Source organism: Schistocerca cancellata, chromosome 2 (genome assembly GCF_023864275.1).
Source record: "Schistocerca cancellata isolate TAMUIC-IGC-003103 chromosome 2, iqSchCanc2.1, whole genome shotgun sequence".
NCBI lineage: Eukaryota > Metazoa > Arthropoda > Insecta > Orthoptera > Acrididae > Schistocerca > Schistocerca cancellata.
Window position 1 is genome coordinate 268209828 of NC_064627.1, and position 23544 is coordinate 268233371.

At 45.1% G+C, this 23544-nt stretch overlaps 1 protein-coding gene across 1 annotated transcript in view; it reads right to left on the reverse strand.

Moving 5' to 3' along the window:
• Positions 1–23544, reverse strand: part of LOC126161610 (allergen Cr-PI-like) — a 158677-nt gene that overhangs the window by 104958 nt on the left and 30175 nt on the right. Inside the window, exon 4 of the mRNA XM_049917564.1 lies at positions 10583–10760. Within this exon, the coding sequence (XP_049773521.1) occupies positions 10583–10760 (178 nt within the window). The remainder of the gene's footprint in view (positions 1–10582; positions 10761–23544) is intronic.

Genomic DNA, 23544 nt, shown 5'->3' on the forward strand with positions numbered 1-23544 from the left:
GGGCTATTACGTCGCCAGCAATATCGGCTTTTTCGTCAACATTATTAATGTAAACGTGCCCTTGAGGGCAATGAAAGAAAAACGAATTTTGTAAACGTTACGCTAAAACAAATTACGTTGACAGTTCGATCCAAACTTAACCGCTACAAGCACAGTAGTTTGCAGCCAGAAGGCATGGCGAATACAACGATGTAATTGTTTATTTTACGCTGTTAAAATTCACGAAAAGTTAAGTAAAACGTTCACAAACGTCAATTCTACAATTAGTAAATGCTCGACTAAGCCGGTGGCGTAGTAAGCCAGTCAAGGAAGACAAAAAAGGTCTAATGTGGGAAAAATTTCTGTACAGCCGTAGGAGGGAGTGTCGTGAACAACATAATAGAGATCCTGACCGGTGGGGACTGAGTGTGGCAGTCGGGGTCTATTTGAAAGTTAATTTTGTACGTTTTTCTTGAATGACTCTAAAACTACGGCCTCTAGCGAAAACGTATGCTAGTACTAAATTCAACTAAATTAAATTTCTTACAAAAAAAGTCCTGTTCATTTTTTTCTGTACGACTAATAGTTTGCGCGTAGTGAGCAAGGGAATACAAAAACCTCGCGATGGCTTTTGAAGACCAAATACACCATTTCGGGTTGTATAAAACGACATCGATTGAGGCAACTGCATCGCCCTGCATCCATCATCCGCTAATAGCCTCGCGCAGTTTCAGACGTTATCTACTAGACCATCTGCATACATTGTGGTCCTACAACACTCCATCTAGTACGCCCATCTAAAGGTTTACTTCTGTTAAGAACGACGTGGTGTGTTCGACTAGCTGCCAACTGTTCAAGCAAGTCGCGAAACTGATACGAAATTCCGTACGTTCGTATTTTGTTCATTAGGTGACAGTGCGGAACAGTTGCAAACGCCTTCCAGAAGACAAGATGTAACGATTTCACCACAGATGCAGTTATACGTTAATATATTTATTTCTCAAAGATATAATAACATTATGAGATTTATGATTCCTTATTCGTTTTGGATGGAGAGCACTGTTAATCAAAGTGATCAGTGAAACTTCGTGGCAGATTAAAACTGTGTGCCGGACCGAGACTCGAACTCGGGACTTTTGCCTTTGGCGGGCAAGTGCTCTACCAACTAAGCTACCCAAGCACGACTCACGCCCCGTCCTCACAGCTTCACTTCTGCCAGTAGGGTACCTCGTCTCCTACCTTCCAAGCTTTACAGAAGCTGCGAACCTTGCACAACTAACACAACTGAAAGAAAGGATATTGCGGAGACATGGCTTAGCCACAGCCTTGGGGATGTTTCCAGAATGAGATTTTCACTCTGTAGCGGAGTGTACGCTGATATGAAACTTCCTGGCAGATTAAAACTGTGTGCCAGACCGAGACTCGAACTCGAGACCTTTGCCTTTCGCGCGCAAGCACGACTCACTCCCCTTCCTCACAACGAGGAAGTTTCATATCAGTGCACATTCCGCTGCAGAGTGAAAATTTCATTCTGGAAACATCCCTAAGGCTGTGGCTAAGCCATGTGTCTGCATTATCCTTTCTTTCAGGAGTGCTCGTTCTGCAAGGTTCGCAGGAGAGCTTCTGTAAAGTATGGAAGGTAGGAGACGAGGTAGTGGCAGAAGTAGAACTGTGAGGATTGGGCGTGAGTCGTGCGTGGGTAGCTCAGTTGGTAGAGCACTTGCCCGCGAAAGGCAAAGGTCCCGAGTTCGAATCTCGGTCCGGCACACAGTTTTAATCTGCCACGAAGTTTCATATCAGCGAATACTCCGCTGCAGAGTCAAAATCTCATTCTGGAAAGTTATCAGTGTTCATGATGTTAAAACTATACAATTAATCACTGGGACACGGTGAAAGAAAAAGAATTCACATGTGTTGCTAAGAACGGCTTCGGAAAGTGACACGCACGAGTGCGAGCTGCTCGCAAAGATGAAGGTATTTGTGTAACTGTATGTGTCGCTAGCACCAGGTTTGAGCCGTGGGGCGTACTCTTAAACGGCGAACTTCACTTGCCTGCATTTACGAGGCGAGATTTAACAGCATGCAGTTTCTCGTAAGTATGGCACTGGAGGGTTGGAGTGAAGAAAAGTATGACAACTTATGGGTTTGCACATTATTAATGATTTGTTGCAAACTTTTTTTTTATGGAGCAGTCTTGCATTATTGTCGCCAACCTCTCCACAAAATTTCGACTTTCGGTGACAAGAAGCTTGGTTCAAATGGTTCAAATGGCTCTGAGCACTATGGGACTTAACTTCTGTGGTCATCAGTCCCCTAGAACTTAGAACTACTTAAACCTAACTAACCTAAGGACAGCACACACATCCATGCCCGAGGCAGGATTCGAACCTGCGACCGTAGCAGTCGCGCGGTTCTGGACTGAGCGCCTTAACCGCGAGACCACCGCGGCCGGCGACACAAGAAGCATCACGAGACTGTAAAATCGATGCTTACATCGATTAGTAATTTAAACTGTAAATGCATGTGTCTCTTTTGAAAACATTTCGTCTATTATACGAGGTGACAAAAGTCGTGGGATGCGTCCTAGTATCGAGTCGGACCTCCTTTTTGCCCGCCGTGGTGCGGCAACTCGACGTGTCCTGGGCTCAACACGTCGTCATAAGTCCGCTGGAGAAATACTGAGCCATGCTGCCTGTATAGGCATCCGTAATCGCGAAAGTGTTGCAGGAGCAGGGTTCTGTGCACGAACTGACCTCTCGACCATGTCCCATAAATGTACGATGGGATTCATGAAGGACGATATGGGTGGCAAAATCATTCGCTCAATTTTTCCAGAATGTTCTTCAAACCAAACGCGAACAGTTGTGGCCCACTGACACGGAGCACTGTTTTTTGCGAACATTAAGTCCACTAATGATTGCAAATGGTCTTCAAGCAGCCGAACACAACCATTTCCCGTCAATGGTCGGTTCAGTTGCACCAGAGGACTCAGTTCGTACCATGTAAACACAACCCACAAGATTATCAAGCCAGCGCAAGCTTTCACAGTGCCTCGTTGGCTAATGGAGTCCATAGCTTCGTAGGGTGTGCGCCACCCGCTAACCCCACCATCAGCTCTTACCAACGGATGCTGGGACTCATCCGACCAGGTGTAACCGCTGTTTAGAGAGTAGTTATACAGAAACGAGATTAGATCAAATTCTGTAATACGAAATGGCGTAAGAGCCAAAAAACGGTTGCAGTATTTGAAGTACAAAGAGTAGATATTCGAAATAGAGCAACGCAAATCAGTACAAAGGGAATCCAAGGAACACATATCAGATCTGTGTTTTGTTTTGAATGTAATATATAAACCAATGCGCAGCATTGTTAGGTCTCTTGAGTTTATGTTTTCAGCCGTGGCGAGTGTGTTCGCATTTCTTCTGTGGTAGTCGGAATTTTGGGATTAGAAGCCTAATTAAATAGCATTCTTTGAATTGGATTAGACATTGGAGTGGTGGAGAAGAGATTATTTTGGGATAAATTCAGAGACGGAGTCAATTAGAGGTGATAGGGTGTACGAACATTGATATTCAAGTGAATGGTGATTGTACGTGTTAAACGAAAAGCTACGATCGTATATTTACGACTGTGAAGAGATTTATTGACAGTACGGAAACTTTTATATTGAATTAGGACTTCATTCGCTGTATGCGAATTATGAAAGAGTATTGGGACCGAAAATAGTTTGGAACTTACACACTAGCATCTTTGCCGCTCGTTGTCAAGGTGATTCCGCTAATAAACGAGAAGTGGAAAATAGTGCCCGTTAAAAGACTAAATTTGTGCTAAACAGACACTGAAAGGTTTCGAACCCATAATTAATATCGTGTCGTGAGAACTGAGCAGCTTAGACACTGTAAGGCCCAGAGACATATTTATTATTTATCGGACATTAATGGCAAAGGACAGTTTCATGGGAAAGCATATCTTTTATGATAGGTACACGAAGGAATGTAATACTGAGTGACTGTTATCATACCGAAACAATACACAGTAGGATCACTCTCCTTTCATTGATCCCCCAGGGCCATCTGTCATTAATTTAAGAATTTAATTGTGGCAATAAAACAGAAGTATATGAGACATTCCCAGTGTTTACTAAATTCCACAATCAGCTAGTACATAGGCAATAATATCTGTGAACATTCAAGAGTTATTGGAGGAAGTTGATAAACGTTTTTACAAACATATTTAATAGGATTCAACGAATGCATACAGACTGCTAACGTAACTAAATCAAATTACTCAGGGAAACGAATTAGTAAAAATAGACTGGAACTCAATCGATATCTTACTCCAGAGTAATAATAAAAAAAAACTGTCTTTGGATCCGTCGTGGTTGAAAGTGTATGAAATATCATTGGAAGAACGCAATCAGTTTTCATCTGCTAGTTAACACGAATAGATTCACAACGTGCAACGTGATTCAGAGATGTTTTATGCCCGACCCACAAGGCAGGGAATGGTTCGTAACTAGCCGGGACAATATATACAGAAACTTTTGACATCAGCTCCGCTGCCTGAAGGTGGGGGGGGGGGGGGGGGGAGGGGGGGGGGGGACGGCGAAATCTATGCAGCCACGGCGACGGTGGATTGCGGGCATACAGGCCACCATTTTCAAGTCGTCTAAGGTCCATTCGATATGGTCACGAGTCCAGAAGAGGCGATGTCGTGCTGTTAACAAAAGCACTGCCCTAACGCATACGTTTATCCTATGTGCTATGTGCCAACCTGATTTCTGCAGTTATTTATTTCACGCATTGTTGTTTGTCCCGTCAGAACCGACAACTCTACGCAAATGCCGCTGCTCTCAATCGTTAAGTGAAGACCATCGGCCACTGCGATGTCCGCAGTGAGAGGTAATGCCTGAAATTTGATACCCTCAGCACACTCTTGACATTGTGGATGTCATAATATTGAATTCGTTAACGATTTCCGAAATCCAATGTTCCACGTGTGTAGCTCCAACTACCATTCCGTGTTCAAAGTCTGTTAGTTCCCATTGTTGCGGCAATAATCACGTCGGAAAGCTTTTCACACGTATCATGTGAGTACAAATGTCAGCTCAACCAATGCACTGCCCTTTTATGGGTTGTGTACGCGATATCACCAATATCTGTACATGTGTACATTGCTATCCCATGACTTCTGTCACCTCAGTGCAATGTTATATAGATGTAATGTTGCGTAGACTGTGTTTTGCAGACTACATTATTGACCTATTTCATTATTAGCTGCGATAGATTCATGGAAGCAAGGTTCCTATTTCCATGACTGAGTACCATAAATACCGAAGATATTGTAATCATATTGCGTCTAATATTATTCCTTTGAGAAGTTCACGAGTAAACTTACACCAACTAATAGAAAGTTTTCGTAGAAAGAGGTTCAGTCTAACGATCTTAGATTTGAATATTATTATTTAACTTCAACTGAATTCTAGCACTAAGCAAGTTAAGTATTATAATATTTTTGGTTTTGCTTCAATATTATTGTTCTCTGATCGCTTGGTGTACAGTATTGTAGCATTGTTTCACAGTTTTTATTGCAAAATGACTTTCAGCGGCTTGAAACTTTATGTTTGTGCTGTGACTAATTCATCTAAAAATAAATTTCTTAAGGATAGGTCTTAGTGTCCGGCGAGATCAATGCGTTGTCCTGTTCAAGTTCATTTCAAAGTTCAATTGACCAGACTGATACCGAAATTCTAAATTCAGTAATCGCAGAGAAAGCTTGCGTCAGCAGATACAGTACAGAATTATGTAATCTACTTGTAAACACAATTTTAGTCTACATAAGCCACTGCTATAACCAACTGCAGTTCATTGTGTCCATTTGGACTGGGGGCCGTATTATTTCAAAATTACCAAAGTTCGTTTGAAGCAACTAAACCATACAGGCAGTGGAAGTATTTATTTCTGAAAAAGACGGTACCAATTTTAATCCCTTTATCCATTAAAACACCGCCAGACAATAACAAAACGAATCACCTATAAGACGTGGAGGAAATGGAATGAAATTTCACGAGTTGAGAGGGTATGTTATTTCAGTAATTACGAAAGGGAGAAGCGACTCAAATTTACAAGGAACTTGGCAGTGTGAGCGTCTATTGCCACACAGCCAACATGAGTTTAGAAAACATCGTTCCTGTGAAACACAACTAGCTCTTTATTCACATGAAGTGCTGACTGCTGTTGACAAGGGATTTCAGATCGATTCCGTATTTCTGGATTTCCGGAAGGCTTTTGACACTGTACCACACAAGCGGCTCGTAGTGAAATGCTTATGGAATACCATCTCAGTTATGTGACTGGATTTGTGACTTCCTGTCAGAGAGAGCACAGTTCGTAATAATTGACAGAAAGTCATTGAGTAAAACAGAAGTAATTTCTGTCGTTCCCCAAGGTAGTGTTATAGGCCCCTTTCTGTTCCTTATCTATATAAACGATTTGGAAGATAATATGAGCAGCTGTCTTCGGTCGTTTGTCGCTGTCGTTTATCGACTAATAAAGTCATCAGAAGATCAAAACAAATTGCAAAACGAGTTAGAAAAGATATCTGAATGGTGCGCAAATGGACAGTTGACCCTAAATAACGAGAAGTGTGAGGTCACCCACATGAGTGCTAAAAGGAACTCGTTAAACTTAGGATTCGCGATAAATCAGCCTAATCTAAAAGCCGTAAATTGAACTAAATACCTAGGTATTACAATTACTAACAACTTAAATTGGAAGGAACACATAGAAAATGTTGTGGGGAAGGCTATCCAAAGACTGCGTTTTATTGGCAGGAGACTTAGAAAATATAACAGACCTACTAAGGGAACTGCCTACACTACGCTTGTCCGTCCTCTTTTAGAATGCTGCTGCGCGGTGTGCGATCCTTACCAGATAGGACTGACGGAGTACATCGAAAAAGTTCAAAAAAAAAGGCAGCATGTTTTGTATTATTGCGAAATATGGGAGAGAGTGTCACAGAAATGATACAGGATTTTGGCTGGACATCATGAAAAGAAAGGCGTTTTTCGTTGGGACGGAATCTTCTCACCAACTTTCTCCTCCGAATGTGAATATATTTTGTTGACACCGACCCACATAGGGAGGAACGATCACCACTATAAAATAAGGGAAACCAGAGCTCGTACCGAAAGATATAGGTGTTCATTCTTTCCGCGCGCTATACGAGATTGGAATAATAGAGAATTGTGAAGGTGGTTCCATGAACCCTCTGCCAGGCACTTAAATGTGATTTGCAGAGTGTCCATGTAGATGTAGATTATCAATATGACGTTGCATCGCCTGGGCTGGATGCATCCAATGATTCGTTTGGGAAGTGTGTTATACGAGTAATGCCACTGTATCGTCTCCTGAGACAATCTGACCCACAACTGTTGTTACTGGTCCTTGATATACTGGATGCTGGCAGTGGTATGAAGTCGACGTCCGAGTTGATCCGACACATGTTGTATCGGTAACAGATCTGGGAATGTTGCTAGTCACACAAGTACCCGAGCATAACACAGACAGTTCATAGATACGTGTGTCATGCCTGGAAGAGTTGTGACCTGGTGAAAAAGATACCACAATGCTGTTGCGTGAGATGTAATGCATGAGGACGCAGGATGTCCGTGACGTGTCGTTGTGTCATCAGAGTTGATGTGATGTCATACTCGATGGTCCGCACACCATAGATTAGATTAGATTAGATTTACTTTCATTCCAATTGATCCGTAGTGAGGAGGTCCTCCAGGATGTGGAACATGTCAGAAAAACAACAATACATGACAAATATTTACAACTAAAACAAATAAGCTAATGTACCATTCCACAGGTCCCAAGTGGAATGATCGTCATTTTTTAATGAACACTAAGAGTCATTTTACAAATACTAATGCACTGAATTTAAAATAAAAAAGTTTTTTATTTATTTATAAGGTAATAAACATGTAATACAACTACTGTAATACTTATTTACAATGAATAACGCCAGGAGTAACACTGCTGTGCCTCTGGCAAAACATTGGAAGAATCGGATCTCCTTCCAGGTCTCCGCCATACTCGCCGACGACAGTCGACCGGTGTAGTGCAGAACCGCGAATGTTTGCTAAACCCATTGCGACACTATTCATCAGCAGCTTACGCTTCCCAGTCACGGCACCACGCGAAACACGGTGTTAACGGCAGCCTATTGAAGGGACTGTAATTTCCTAGTCCGGCTGCTGCTAGTCATCGACCAGTGTGGGATGATGCGGAACGTTGCAGGGAGTCCACTACTTGTTCTCGTGTGGTAGGAGCAGAAATGAAAGGATTAGGAAGTGTTTGGTGCACAGTACATCGGTCCTCCCTTGTGGTTGTCAGCCATGGTTGACCAGAAACTTGACGACGAGTATGCCTGCCCTCACGCTTCCATGCAGTCCATCACCCGACCACTATTGTGGTATCATCCAAAGATAGTAGTGGCACACCAAAGTCAGCAAAGCGCACCGACACCACAGATATAAGCGATGTCTCGCTGCAGTCCGCAACGGCAAATGGGAGGCGCTCAAGACATGCCCCCTCTCTCTCACCACCGCAGCGCCATAGCAGAGAGGTCGATATACAGCCGAGGTCGACTCACTCTCCTTAAATTCGTGATCATCGATGAAGCAGTCAGGATCATCTAGTTAGGACACTTGTGCTATTCAAGTCTCAGATAGAACTGTGGTTTTGTGAATGTTGTACTTCAAGTGTAGAGTTTGTAATTGTGTGCATGAAGTGATACTTTACTGTTCAAAGACACTCCTGCGGCAATGGATTGTATATAATTAAGTACATCTTCGCAGCACTCTTCTAATAAAGTGAACTAATATTTTGTATGCTGTAGTTCCAATCAGCCATCTCCCAGAGCAATCAAAGAACCTGCAGTTGTTACTGGACAATTGTAGTTTCGTCATAACAATTGTTAAATCCAAGTTCCTCACAAGTATGGGGCGCTGATAACCTCACCTTTGAGCGCCCATAGGCTCCAAACACACACACAAATCTGAGTATTGCACAGTTCGACCAGCCAGCCATATTAAGACCCACAGTTAGGTCCCTTTCAGACTCTGTCATGTGCTGATAGCGTTGTCTCACACTACTCCATAGCATCTCTGTATCCTTCACAGAGACCACTCAACGTCTGACGCTATTCACGTTGCTTAGATATCCTACCAGGTCTGGTAATAACAATAAACACGAACTACACAGATGCTCTCTAGTCGTCGTTCTTGTGATGTCGTCAGTCATACGATCACACCGCCGCCTGGGAGATCGATCCGTCGGATGCGATTCTCTCGATAGACGGAACAGAAGAACGGCTGTGTTAGCCAAAGAGTACACAGCCAGTCGCAGTACTTATGCTCGCCGCGAGGCGCCGCTAGGCCACGTTTCATGTGCAGCAGGAGAGTAGCGCAGTTGTGCCAGTCTACAGCTCGTAGCCGCGCTGAGTGGTCAGCCATGGCCGATGTTAGTCATCGTCTGCAGCTCAGTCATTGTTGCCATCAAGTCTCTGTAGCTCCGTTCCAAGTTAGTCTTCAAATTCACCGCATTCGACTTTCAAGATTACTAGAGATTAATTCGTCACTGCAAGATTTGTGACTTCTAAATTATGTCATTCTACAGACGCTTAGTCTAGTGCGTCTTCTGCAATTGTCACCCAACTGATCATGGACTACAGCAAAGTTACGTAATAAGTACTTTATTATTTTGTACTCCTGCTAATTAATTGTGTTTTCCAGTTGTAGCTACCAAGCAGTCTTGGCGTAGTAGAAGCCACGTTTCCACCTCCTTGGCTACCTCATATTTGCCACCTCATGTTGATGGACTCGATTATGGTGGAAGATCGAGAGCCATCAGTTCTATCACAGAGAACTGCAGCTCTAACTATTTACATACCCACTGAAGGTTTGTATGTGTATAGTAACATTACATCTGACCTTGCCTTCTGGTTGCTTTACTTATTTTTCAGATTGTGTATATTAAAAATATAGTTTAGTTGAACGAGATGTCACTGCCATTCTTGGCGGTGAGCTGTATACGTTTCCCTATATCAACTGGGCAGTATCCGGAACCAATGGCCTTGCCGCGTGGGATTAGCCGAGCGGTCTCAGGCGCTGCAGTCATGGACTGTGCGGCTGGTCCCGGCGGAGGTTCGAGTCCTCCCTCGGGGATGTGTGTGTGTGTGAGTGAGTGTGTGTGTGTGTGTGTGTGTGTGTGTGTGTGTGTGTGTGTGTGTGTGTGTGTTTGTCCTTAGGATAATTTAGGTTAAATAGTATGTAGGCTTAGGGACTGATGACCTCAGCAGTTAAGTCCCATAAGATTTTACACACATTTGAACTTTTCCAATGGCCTTGCTTTCGAGATTCTTAGGCACGGGACTACACGATAAAGTGGAGGATCGAAGTGTGGGGACGTCAGAAAGGAACATGGCATATTCGTTAATGAGCATTAGTTCCCTGCATCAGAGTACTCCGCTTACGACACCGTACCCTCTGTATAAGGTTGGGTGGCCTGTATAAGTTACAGCAGAAGACGGGACTTACCGCGTAGGCGAGCGTCGTAGGCCCTCCGCAAGACGTCAGGGCCGACGAAGAACCGGGGCCACAGCTCGTAGGGCGCCGGCAGCACCACGTCGCTGGTCTCGCTTCGGCGCAGCACCGCCACCGTGAACGCGTACGAGAACAACGCCTCGCTCAGCCGCTGCTTGGCCCACGTGGCGGCCTGCCAAACACGACGAGCAAACCAAGCTGCACTTAGCGGGCAACAGTAGCAACAGCGTGCCTCGATCAAACGCTCACACTTGACCCAGATCTGGATTGTTTAAGAGGCCTTTTTATTAAAAATTAAAAATCCTCAAAATCAAGATGTTATATTACTTGTTTGCTATATTGATCATCTACTGCAATACTATTTTCATATACAATACTGGCCATTAAAATTGCTACACCAAGAAGAATTGCATATGATAAACGGGTATTCATTGGACAAATATATTATACTAGAACTGGCATGTGATTACATTTTCACCCAATTTGGGTGCATAGAACCTGAGAAATCAGTACCCAGAACAACCACCTCTGGCCGTAATAACGGCCTTGATACGCCTGAGCATTGTGTCACAGCTTGGATGGCGTGTACAGGTACAGCTGCCCATGCAGTTTCAACACTATATCACAGATCATCAAGAGTAGTGACTGGCGTATTGTGACGAGCCAGTTGCTCGGCCTCCATTGACCAGACGTTTTCAATTGGTGGGAGATCTGGAGAAGTGCTGGCCAGGGCAGCAGTCGAGCATTTTCTGTATCCAGAAAGGCCCGTACAGGACCTGCAACATGCGGTCGTGCATTATCCTGCTGAAATGTAGGATTTCGCAGGGATCGAATGAAGGGTAGAGCCACGGGTCGTAACGCATCTGAAATGTAACGTCCACTGTTCACAGTGCCGTCAATGCGAACAAGAGGTGACCGATGGCACCCCATACCATCACGCCGGGTGATACGCCAGTATGGCGATGACGAATACACGCTTCCAATGTGTGTTCATGGCGATGTCGCCAAACACGGATGCGACCGTCATGAAGCTATAAACAGAACCTGGATTCATCCGAATAAATGACGTTTTGCCATTCGTGCACCCAGGTTCGTCATTGAGTTCACCATCGCAGGCGGTCGTGTCTGTGATGCAGCGTCAAGGATAACCGCTGCCATGGTCTCTGAGCTGATAGTCCATGCTGCTGCAAACGTCGTCAAACTGTTCGTGCAGATGGTTGTTGTCTTGCAAACGTCCCCATCTCTTGACTCAGGGATCGAGACGTGGCTGCACGATCCGTTACAGCCATGCGGATAAGATGGCTGTCATGTCGACTGCTAGTGATACGAGGCCGTTGGGATCCAGCACGGCGTTCCGTATTACCCTCCTGAACCCACCGATTCCATATTCTGCTAACGGTCATTAGATCTGGACCAAAGCGAGCAGCAATGTCGCGAAACGATAAACCGCAATCGCGATAGGCTACAAGCCGACCTTTATCAAAGTCGGAAACGTGATGGTACGCATTTCTCCTCCTTACACGAGGCATCACAACAACGTTTCACCAAGCAATGCCGGTCAACTGCTGTTTATGTATGAGGAATCGGTTGGAAAGTTTCCTCATGTCAGCACGTTGTAGGTGTCGCCACCGGCGCCAACCTTGTGTGAATGCTCTGAAAAGCTAATCAGTTGCGTATCGCAGCATCTTCTTCCTGTCGGTTAAATTTCGTGTCTGTAGCGCGTCATCTTATACTAATTAAATGAGTCAGTTACTAACCTAAAAGGATATGATGCCCTACATTTATGACCTTCGTTCTAGTTGATTGTATGTGAACGATATGCCAAATTATTCCACTTATACATTCAGTGTGAATGTTGTCACTCAAAATTTTAGGACAATGTGTTACGCTGTTATAGCAGTTACACTATTCAAGTACGTTTTTTATGCTATGAAGATGGCTCGTGTGTAGCTGAAACTCATAATCACAATAAAATTTTTTTGAATTTGTCGAGAATTTGTAACGCTTAGATATAGGATGTTTTTTTTGACTGGAGACATTGAAATATCTCGGATCAAGAAAAGTTATAATTCCAATTTGTTTGTCTCGCCGGGGATATCCAATGATACCGCGCTCGACCCTCCACCCTACCCCATGCGTGCGTGGCGGGAGTCAACTTTGAAATCTTCAATGGGAACCAACGTTTTTTTTTTTTTTTATTGCAGAATACGATTCTGACCGGAGTTCGAGGCGGACGCTGCTTTACTCTTCCAATTATAGTAACGGTTCAAACGTAGTACCGCCAACTTCAATACATTTAGCGACACGATTTTCAAATGACCGTGTACAGGACAGAAGCATATCTGAGCCTATGCTAGAATAGGCGTTTCTCTTGCGGTCGACCATGCCTTTATGTCCTTTTGTCACTTGCTGGTACAACTTATCTTCTAAATATCCCCACAGAAAGAAATTCGGCGACCTAGTGGGCCAATTAATAGGGTCACCTCTGCCTATCCACTGACCAGTGCAAAGACGATCTAATACCTCCAGTGAGTTACAAGCATTAGGAGCCATTTTTGAATACCTCCAGTGCTTCAGTTGCGTAATGTGGGCAACCGTCATGCTGAAACCACATACGTTGTCGAACGAATGTCCATGACAACATCTTGCAGTAATACCGATAGTTCCTCTTCGATATTTACCTTCATTCAACATGCCGTCGATAAAATACAGACCAATGAGTTTGTTCCCCACGATGCCACACCCACACGGTAACCGACCAAAGACGTTGATAGTCAACTTGACGTAACGAGTGGGAATTGTCTATCCTCCAGTAATGCATGTTACGTCGGTTAACGCTACTAAGGTTTGTGAATGTAGACTCATCGGGAAATAGTATCCTGACAAAGAACGAGGGTGTCTTTTGCATTTGTTGACGTGTTCGTTCACAAAACACTACCAGGTTACGTAAACCGGCGGCATGAAGTTCTTGATGCAGTGACATGTGGTATGGATGATACTTATGACGATGCAGTATTGTGATAATACTACCTATGGACGTAACAGAATTTCGGTGTAATTGCGGGGCGCTTATCTGTGGGTTATGGTGCACTGTCGCTAGTACAGCTGTTTCATTAGCTTCTTCTGTAACACGTTTGCTTCGTTTCCTTTTGCCGGTCTGTACGCAGCTATCAGATGTAAAGGCGTTCACTACCTCGTAAAAGAACGAACGAGAGACATCTTTCTCTGGAAAGCATACAAGCAGCTTCAGCATTTCTCCTACATTCTCCCTAAATCAGGATCATTTCTGTTGTATAGCTAGAGAAGGCCGAAATGCACGCGTTAAACTCAAGCAGGCGGGCGTGAGGTCTGAAACAGGATACGTAATGAATGCTATAAAGAAAAGTACGTAGCTTCTGGAATACTTAACTTTAATCCACATTTGTAGAACATCTCTCTTGATGATACAATAATAGACTCTCAATATAAATGGAATACGGCGCCTTGCTAGGTCGTACCAATTGTAGCTGAAGGCTATGCTAACTATCGTCTCGGCAAATGAGAGCGTAATTCTCAGTGAACCATGGCTAGCAACGTCGGCTGTACAACTGGGGCGAGTGCTAGTACGTCTCTCTAGACCTGCCGTGTGGTGGCGCTCGGTCTGCAATTACTGACAGTGGCGACACGCGGGTCGGTCGCATACTAGCGGACCGCGGCCGATTTAAAAGCTACCACCTAGCAAGTGTGGTGTCTGGCGGTGACACCACAATTTCAGTGTTTTCTTCTCTGGTTGCAACATTCATCGTCCACTCGCACATCTGTTCTCCAAATGACAGATAAGTATGCAGGCAATAAACACAGCGGAAGTACTGTAACGTTTAGAGCCGCCATACGTTCTACGTCTGCAGACGCGTGAGCTCCCGTCACAGTGCTCGTAGTTCTTCATTCCACTGCCACGGTGGCTCGTCGAGTAGTCCTCTGTTCGGTATGTCGGAGGAATACATCATTGCAACTTGGGTTTCCAATTACAAGTCATGAAATACTGGCCTGTCCTATCCTCGCAGCATGGAGGTAGTGTTCCATGTCCCATTGGATATTCGAGGGCCTTTGAGTAGCATGTCGTTAATTACGGTTGTATACCCATTTCTATTCCTCCGATTACAGCACCATTTGTGGCGAAACGAAGAAAATGCTTCGTACAAAACGTATGTAGATTTTGACATAGAATCGTAATGCGATCAGGTCGGATTGAGGGAGGACATAGAAGCAATTCAGAGGCGGGCTGCTAGATTTGTTACTGGTAGGTTTGATCATCACGCGAGTGTTACGGAAATGCTTCAGGAACTCGGGTGGGAGTCTCTGGAGGAAAGGAGGCGTTCTTTTCGTGAATCGCTACTGAGGAAATCTAGAGAACCAGCATTTGAGGCTGACTGCAGTACAATTTTACTGCCGCCAACTTATATTTCGCGGAAAGACCACAAAGATAAGATAAGAGAGATTAGGGCTCGTACAGAGGCATATAGGCAGTCATTTTTCTCTCGTTCTGTTTGGGAATGGAACAGGGAGAGAAGATGCTAGTTGTGGTATGAGGTACCCTCCGCCACGCACCGTATGGTGGATTGCGGAGTATGTATGGAGATGTAGATGATGGGTCTAGTGTGGTATCATTAGACGCCCCTCTCTGCGACAAACAAATTGGAATTATAACTTTTTTGATCCGATGTGTAGTTTTCGATATATTTCAATGTCTTCAGTTAAAATGAACGTGGTATAAGAGCTTCTAGTCTGTCAGTATGATATGAGACGAATAAGTGTAAATTTCGATTCTGCAGCCAGTTAACGTCTGATATTACTGCAGGTGAACACACCTATCGTTTTCAAGGCACAATTAAAACTGGGGTGGGCAACCATACTCGCATTTTATCTAGCTCGAGATTTCACGATCCACAGCAGAGCTCGATGCGTTATTGTTCGAACCATCATGTAACATTTGGTTTGAGTGCCGCAACTGCAAGCGATCACTAGAGAGAATAGGAACTAGCTCTGGTATCGTCCAGAGATGGCAGTTCCGTACCAAAATCGGCAACGCATATCGATACCACACATGTTAACGAGGCCTCGCTGTAATCCGCGACGACGTATGGGAGGCGCTTCGGAAGAACACGCCTCCCCTATCAGCTCAGCAGCGCCCTCGCACTGGAGGCAGTATAGAGTCGAACGTGGCAGCGCTCTGCCCAGTTTGAGACCTCAGTTAGGGCAGTCAACATCGTCATGTAAAACACTAACAGTAAAAGTTTCTGATGAACTTGTACTTTAACAAAGGTTGAACATTGTCTCTCAAGAGAACAGTTTGTTAATCTGTACATCAAGTGATGTTTTCACTGTTAATGATAGCTGTAAATTATCACGCAAACTTGTGCAAAGAAGTGTGTCAAAATTAGGTAATTCTATTCACTTATGTAATAAAGTGTTCTAGTGTTCTAGTTTTATGAGCCTTCTCTCAGAGCAATCAAAGAGCCCACATTTATGGCCATACGAATGTAGTTTCGTCTGGTCACAACACTAAGCACAAGACTAAGCTCTAACTCTATTTTGTATTCACTGCAGCCTCTATGAAGTTGATGAATGACGTTTATTCCAAAATAAACAAAACGAATATAAGTGAATTAATAGATGATATTGACCAAACTCAAACTCAAGAGAAGCATAAATACATTATCTTACCTTATTAGAGAGAATTACTGGATAAAATCCAACATGCCCTTAAAAAAAAGCTAAAAATCGGATTGAGGTGGCAGAACACAATATGTCCTTCATTAGAAAAATTCACAAAATTTTCTCTATCAGCAGTTTATAAACTAATATGTAAAAATTGTGAAAAGATCCATATAATATCCAAAATGAGCAAACAGACCTAAGAAACAGGAATTTTATCTAATATTTTACAGGTATCCTCGTTCAGAGATGAAATGACCTCCTAAACTAAAAATAACAGAAATTATACTAATTACATTTTATACAATTATGTTTTTACATCTACAATTAATAAAGGAAACAAAGTAATTAAATGTGTCGATTAAATGAGAGCAAACAATACGCATGAGCCGTTATCTTTGACAAAAAAATACATCGCTGGTCTTTTAAAGTAAATTAGCACATAACGTAACGAGGACATGCTGAAAACCAGCTAAAAAAAAGGTAAAATTTACAAAAACATCTACAGAAATTATATACAGGCAAAATAATAAATTATACGTTAGTAATGGGCAACTTAACGCAAAATTATCACAAGTCCAAAAGCACATAGTATTATATTATTACGTACCTTTTGCAGAACCGCTGAAATTGAGCTTGTAGCCCGATACCGTTTCGGCCAGAATAGAAACAAATGAGCAGCCAAACTCCTGTGGTATCTGAATAAATTTGCAATAAGAGTGCTCGTACATTGTGTATAGTTATATAAGCGATTATAGTGAGTTTTTAAGTAAAGCTAACAATCAAAGCCAGAAATGTCCTTCGGAAACCATTACCCGACTCTGAACACAACACAATATTTTATTTGCTTATTGAAGATTATGATGATTTACAAAGCGAGTTAAAAGTGCACATTTAGATTCTCATTCACATATTAGAATAATACTTTGAAAGGTTACCAGACGTTAATCAGCTTGCAAAGAAGGTGGTAACATCCAAGTTTAGTTCGCAACAGGGCCTGCAGCCGTAATAAACTTCTTGATAGAGATAAGTTTCTTCTAACGGTAGTTATTTACTTCCATTTTACTTTGAATTTACGTTCTACGAAATTTCAGCTGTGTTGTCATTTTGAAGTAACTGCATACATGCCACAAAACCGTAATCAAACTGCCAGTTACAAAGCAAGCATTGGTTAGAACCACCAGAACAAAATCATAATAAAAACAGAAAAAAGTGCTCTTAACACTGTTTCACCCTTTGACTGCATATGTTTTGGTTACAGGCATTTTCGTGATAGTCCATCGTTGATCAAACAGAGTAAAATAAATAAAATCAAACACTATGCAAGCACAAGCAAAACAATGTAAGTAAGCAATAGTTGAAAGTGTTATATAAGAAAATGATTTATCACATCATCGGGCTTGAAAACTTTAGCCAAAATAATCGTTATAGTACAAACAATTGCACACAACATTATCATTTACAATCGTCATGTAGCACTGAAGTGTGTGCAGCAACACTTGATGGTAAACAAGTTAAAGACAAAACTATGTGGATAGGTACGCTCTACGTATTCTTTATGCTACCTAAGATATTAAAACAATTGTTAAGAGGGGAAGTAGGGAACAATTATTTTTTTCTTTCCAAACGATGAAAGCGGCAACCGCTGCGATTTTCATCATTCGAAACGCATCACCACAGCTGTGGTTGCCCCTCATCTACCCCTCATCTACTTCTACATCCACATGTATACTCTGTAAATCACTATGACCCCCCTGCGGGTCCGTGGGGTTAGAATAGGCCCGACGTATTTTTGCCTGTCGTAAGAGGCGACTAAAAGGAGTCTCACACGTTTCGGTCTTTATGTAATGGTCCCCTGTAGGGTTTGAAATCGATTTTTCAAAATTTTCCCGAGGAGCGAGCCAATTGGGGAAGGCCGCCTTACATGGTGCACCGTGTTCATCGAGGGACTTTCTCGTCGTCGCGTTGCAGTTCCGCCCATTCTCCATCCCTTGGGCGAGTACAACTTCCTGGGTGCGTTTTCCACCATGCACTATGCAGTGTCGCTTTCTGCGCTGACAATGACCATGGACTTGTTTGCACCTCATATCCAGCACAGTAGCTAGTCAGTTGTGGTGGGGCCGCCATGTACCCTGTTGGTTGTAGCCCCCTGACAACACAGGGATTGCTCTGCTGATGCCTGCGCCGTTAACTCCCCACGTATGCCAAGGAGTAGATGACCATCATGCTGGGGCATCGGGACTCCCGGCAATGGCCATCCTGCTAGGTGGCCTTTGCTGCGGCTGGCTGGCGCCCATGGGGAGGGCCCCTGGTCGGAGTGGGTGGCATCAGGGCGGATGACACGCCATGGTGCGTAGTACGTCATCTCTTGCTGGTGGTCTGCCGGCAGCAGTCTCTAAGCGGGCAATGCTGAGAAATATGACCCCAAGTCGTTCCCCTCCCTGGCCACACCATGGGATGAACGCCAGGCTAAGGATGGCAGCGAAGCTTATTCGCTCTGGTACCTCATATGTACTAGAGTCGATGGGGAATCTATCATCTCCATGAAGTCTCAGTTTTTTGTGGAGCATTTGGAGGACAAGACTGTGGAGGTGGAGAGCTTGTCCAAAATTCGCTCTGGATCAGTTTTGATAAAAACAGTATCATCTGCCCAGTCACAGGCATTACTCGCTTGTGGCAAGTTTGGGGATGTTTCTGTTCCCATCATGCCTCATAAGAGCTTAAATATGATCCAGGGTATTGTATTCCACAGTGAATTTCTTTTGCAGTCTCATGACGAACTACGCGCCTATTTAGAGCAGCGAGGCGTTCATTTCGTACGGCGTGTCCTTCGGGATAACCAGGTTGCCACCGGTACCGTCATCTTGGCCTTCGAGGGTGACACATTGCCCGAGAGGGTCAAGGTGATGGTCTACCGCTGTGACGTCAAGCCATATATCCCTCCCTGAATGCAGTGCTTTTAAAGTGGTGGAAGTTCAGCCATATATATTCCCACTGTACTTCCAGCCCCACCTGTCAAGGTTGTGGACGTCCATCACATCCCAATACTCCATATGCCCCACCTCCCATCTGTGTCAACTGTGGAGAGAATCATTCACCTTGCTCGCCAGACTGCAGGATTTTACAGAAAAAGAGGGAAATAATGGAATTTAAAACCTTGGACCGACTGATCTACACTGAGGCTAAGAGGAATATTTAAAAACAGTTGTCGCCCCATCAGTTCCTCGAATTCCTGTCGCCTCTTAGAACTGGGAGACTACACCTGCCCTGTAAGGCTTCTTTGGTTCCTCTCGCTAGGAAGAGGTCCCTTGGATGAGTCCCTTCCCAGGTTTCTGCTAGTGGGAAAGATGACATCCGCCAGTGGCTGAAGAGCCCAAAAGCAGCTGGTCGTATGGCTTCAAGCTCATCCTCAGTCCCAGAGACTGATTCAGTGAAGTCCTCCCAGCCAGGGAAACCCTAGGAACAGCGCGATAAATAGAAAAAGAAGACCGCCCCCCCAAAAAAATAAGGAACTTGCTGTGGCATCCACATCACCGCTACCTACAAGCTCTGCATCTGAGGATGGGGTGGAGATCCTGGCTTCTGCTGAGGACCTGGATCTCGCCAGACCCTGAGACACAATGGACATAGACTGCTCAGGCAAAAAGTCGGTGGGAACAGGTGACCCTGCGGCGTAAACTGCATCATTGAATGTTCCATGTCTTCCCAGTCTTGAAACGATGTCATCCTCCAGAGGAACTGCGGCGGTTTTTTCCACAGCCTGGCTGAGCTACGGCAACTGTTAAGCTTTACATCTTCTTTCTGCATTGCCCTGCAGGAAACCTGGTTCCTGGCAATGGGGATCCCTGCCCTCTGTGATTATAAGGGATATTACAAGAACTGCAACTATAATCGAGGGTCAGGTGGAGTTTGGGTTTATGTCCTAAACTAATTCTGTAGTGAAACTGTGCCCCTTCAAACCCCTCTTGAAGCGTCAGAATACGGACGACACAGGAAATAACTGTCTGCAATGTATATCTTCCTCCAGATGGTGCAATACCCCTGAAAGTATTAGCTGCACTGATTGATCAATTCCCTAAACCTTTCCTGCTTTTGGGAGATTTTAACGCCCATAACCCCTTGTGGGATGATATTGTGCATACTGGCCAAGGCAGAGATCTCGAAACTTTACTGTCTCAGTTCGACCTCTGCCTCTTAAATACTGGGGCTGCCACACATTTGACTGTGGCTCGAGGTAGTTACTCGGCCATTGATTTATCAATTTGCAGCCCAGGACTTCTCCCATCTATCCACTGGAGAGCACATGACGACCTGTGTGGTAGTGACCACTTCCCATTTTTCTGTCACCGCCCCAGAGTCAGGCCCATGGACGCCTGCCCATATGGGCTTTAAAGAAGGCGGACTGGGAAACTTTCACCTCTGATGTCAATGTTAACTCTCCCCCACATGGTAACATCGATGGGATGGTTGAGCAGGTGACTACCACAATCGTTTCTGCTGCAGAAAATGCGATCCCTCGCTCTGTAGGTTGTCCCCAGCGAAAGACAGTCCCTTGGTGGTCGCCAAAAGTCGCTGAGGCAATGGCAGAGCGTCAGCGAGCTCTAAAGCGACATAAGCGGCACTGTTCTCTAGAGCATCTGATAGCCTTTAAGCGGCTCTGTGCCCATGTACACCAGCTTATAAAACGACGGAAACAGGAGTGTTGGGAGAGGTAAGTGTCGACCATTGGGTGCCATACATCACCTTCCCAAGTCTGGACGAAGATCAGACGTCTTTTTGAGTACCAGACACCAACAGGTGTGCCTGGCGTTACCATCAATGGCGTGCTATGTACCAATGCAAACGCGATTGCTGAGCACTTTGCCGAGCACTATGCTCGAGCCTCTGCATCAGTGAACTACCTCCCAGCTTTTCGCACCCTCAAACGGTGGATGGAAAGGAAAGTCCTCTCGTTTACTACACGCCACAGTGAACCCTATAACGCCCCATTTACAGAGTGGGAGCTCCTCAGCGCACTTGCACATTGCCCCAACATAGCTCCTGGACCGGACTGGATCCACAGTCAGATGATTAAACATCTCTCATCAGACTACAAGCGCCATCTCCTCGTCATCTTCAACCGGATCTGGTGCGATGGTGTCTTTTCATCGCAATGGTGGGAGAGCACCATCGTTCCATGTTCAAACCCAGCGAAAACCCGCTTGATGTGGATAGCTATAGGCCCATCAGCCTCACCAACATTGTAAGCTGCTGGAACGTATGGTGTGCCAGCAGTTAGGTTGGGTCCTGGAGTCACGTGGCCTACTGGCTCCATGTCGAGGCGGCTTCTGGCAGGGGCGCTCTACCACTGATAATGTCGTGTTCCTCGAGTCTGCCATTCGAACAGCCTTTTCCAGACGCCAACACCTTGTTGCCGTCTTTTTTGATCTACACAAAGCATATGACACCAACTGGCAACATCATATCCTTGCCACATTATATGGGTGGGGTCTCCGAGGCCCGCTCCCAATTTTTATCCAGAATTTCCTGTCGCTCCGTACTTTCCGTGTCCAAGTCGTTGCCTCCCATAGTTCTCCCCATATCCAGGGCTCTGTTTTGAGTTTTTAGTGGCCATTAACGGTCTAGCAGCAGCTGTAGGGCCGTCCGTCTTACCCTCTCTGTATTCAGACGACTTCTGTTTTTCGAACTGCTCCACCAGTACTGCTGTTGCTGAGCGACGCCTACAGGGAGGCACCCACAAGGTGCAGTCATGCGCTCTCGCCCATGGCTTCCAGTTTTCGGCCGTTAAGTCGTGTGTTATGCACTTCTGTTGGAGTCGTACCGTTCATCTGGAACCAGAACTTTGCCTTCATGACGATCCACTCACTGTAGTAGAGATATATCGGTTCTTAGGACTGGTTTTCGACGCCCAATTGACTTGGCTATCTCACCTTTGTCAGCTTAAGTGGAAGTGCTGGCAGCACCTCTATGCCCTCCGCTGCCTGAGCAACACCAACTGGGGTGCAGATCGATCTAATCTGCTGCAGCTCTACAAAGCCCTAGTTCAATCCTGCCTTGACTATGGGAGTCTGGTTTCTGGTTCGGTGGCGCCCTCAGCGTTGGGTGTACTCGACTCAGTGCACCACTGTGGCGTTCGCCTAGTGACGGGAGCTTTTAGAACGAGTCCGGTGACCAGTGTCCTGGTGGAGGCCGGAGTCCCTCCATTGCAGATCCGACGTGCACAACTACTCGCCAATTACGTTGTATACATTCATAGTTCTCCTGAGCATCCGAATTACCGTCTCCTTTTTCCACCCGCGGCAGTTCATCTCCCGCATTGGTGGCCCAGGTCAGGGCTAACGTGTGCTATTCACGAGCGATCCCTTCTGTCAGAGCTGGAGTCCTTCCTTTTACCACCACCCATGCAGGCCCATCTGCATACACCTCCATGGTGTACACCTAGGCTGCAGATTTTTCTGGGCTTTTCACATGACCCTGAGGACTCAGTTACTCCTGCCGCTCTCTGCTCTCACTTCCTCTCGATTCTTGACGTCTTCCAAGGCTCTGAAGTGGTTTACACCGACGGCTCTATGGCTGATGGTCATGTTGGCTTCGCCTACGTCCACAGAGGTCATTTTGAACAGTATTACTTGCCCGATGGTTGCAGTGTATTCACTTCAGAGCTGGTGGCCAGCTCTTGTGCACTTCAGTATATCCGTTCAAGCCCTGGGGAATCGTTTCTTCTGTGTACTGATTCCTTGAGCAGCCTACAAGCTATCGACCAGTGCTACCCTCGCGATCCTTGGTACCGTCCCTCCAGGAGTCCATCTATGCCCTGGACTGGCCCCGTCATTCAGTGGTGTTTGTGTGGACCCCAGGACACGTCGGCATCCCAGGAAACGAACTTGCCGACACGCTGGACAAACAAGCTACGCGGAAACCGCTTCTGGAGATGGGCATCTCTGAACCTGACCTGCATTCTGACTTGCGCCGTAGGGTTTTTCGGCTTTGGGAGACGGAATGACATAACAGTACACACAAAAAACTGCGTGTCATTAAGGAGACTACGAGTGTGTGGAAGTTTTCCTTGCGGGCCTCTCGCAGGTAACCAGTTGTCCTGTACCGGCTCCGCATTGGCCCCGCTTGGGCGACTCACGGTTACCTCCTGGGCCGTGAAGACCCGCCTGAGTGTCGGCGCGGCGCCCGGTTGACAGTGGCCCATATTCTGGTGCACTGTCCCACTGTGACTGCCCAGTGACGAAATCTTGGGTTACCGGACTCGT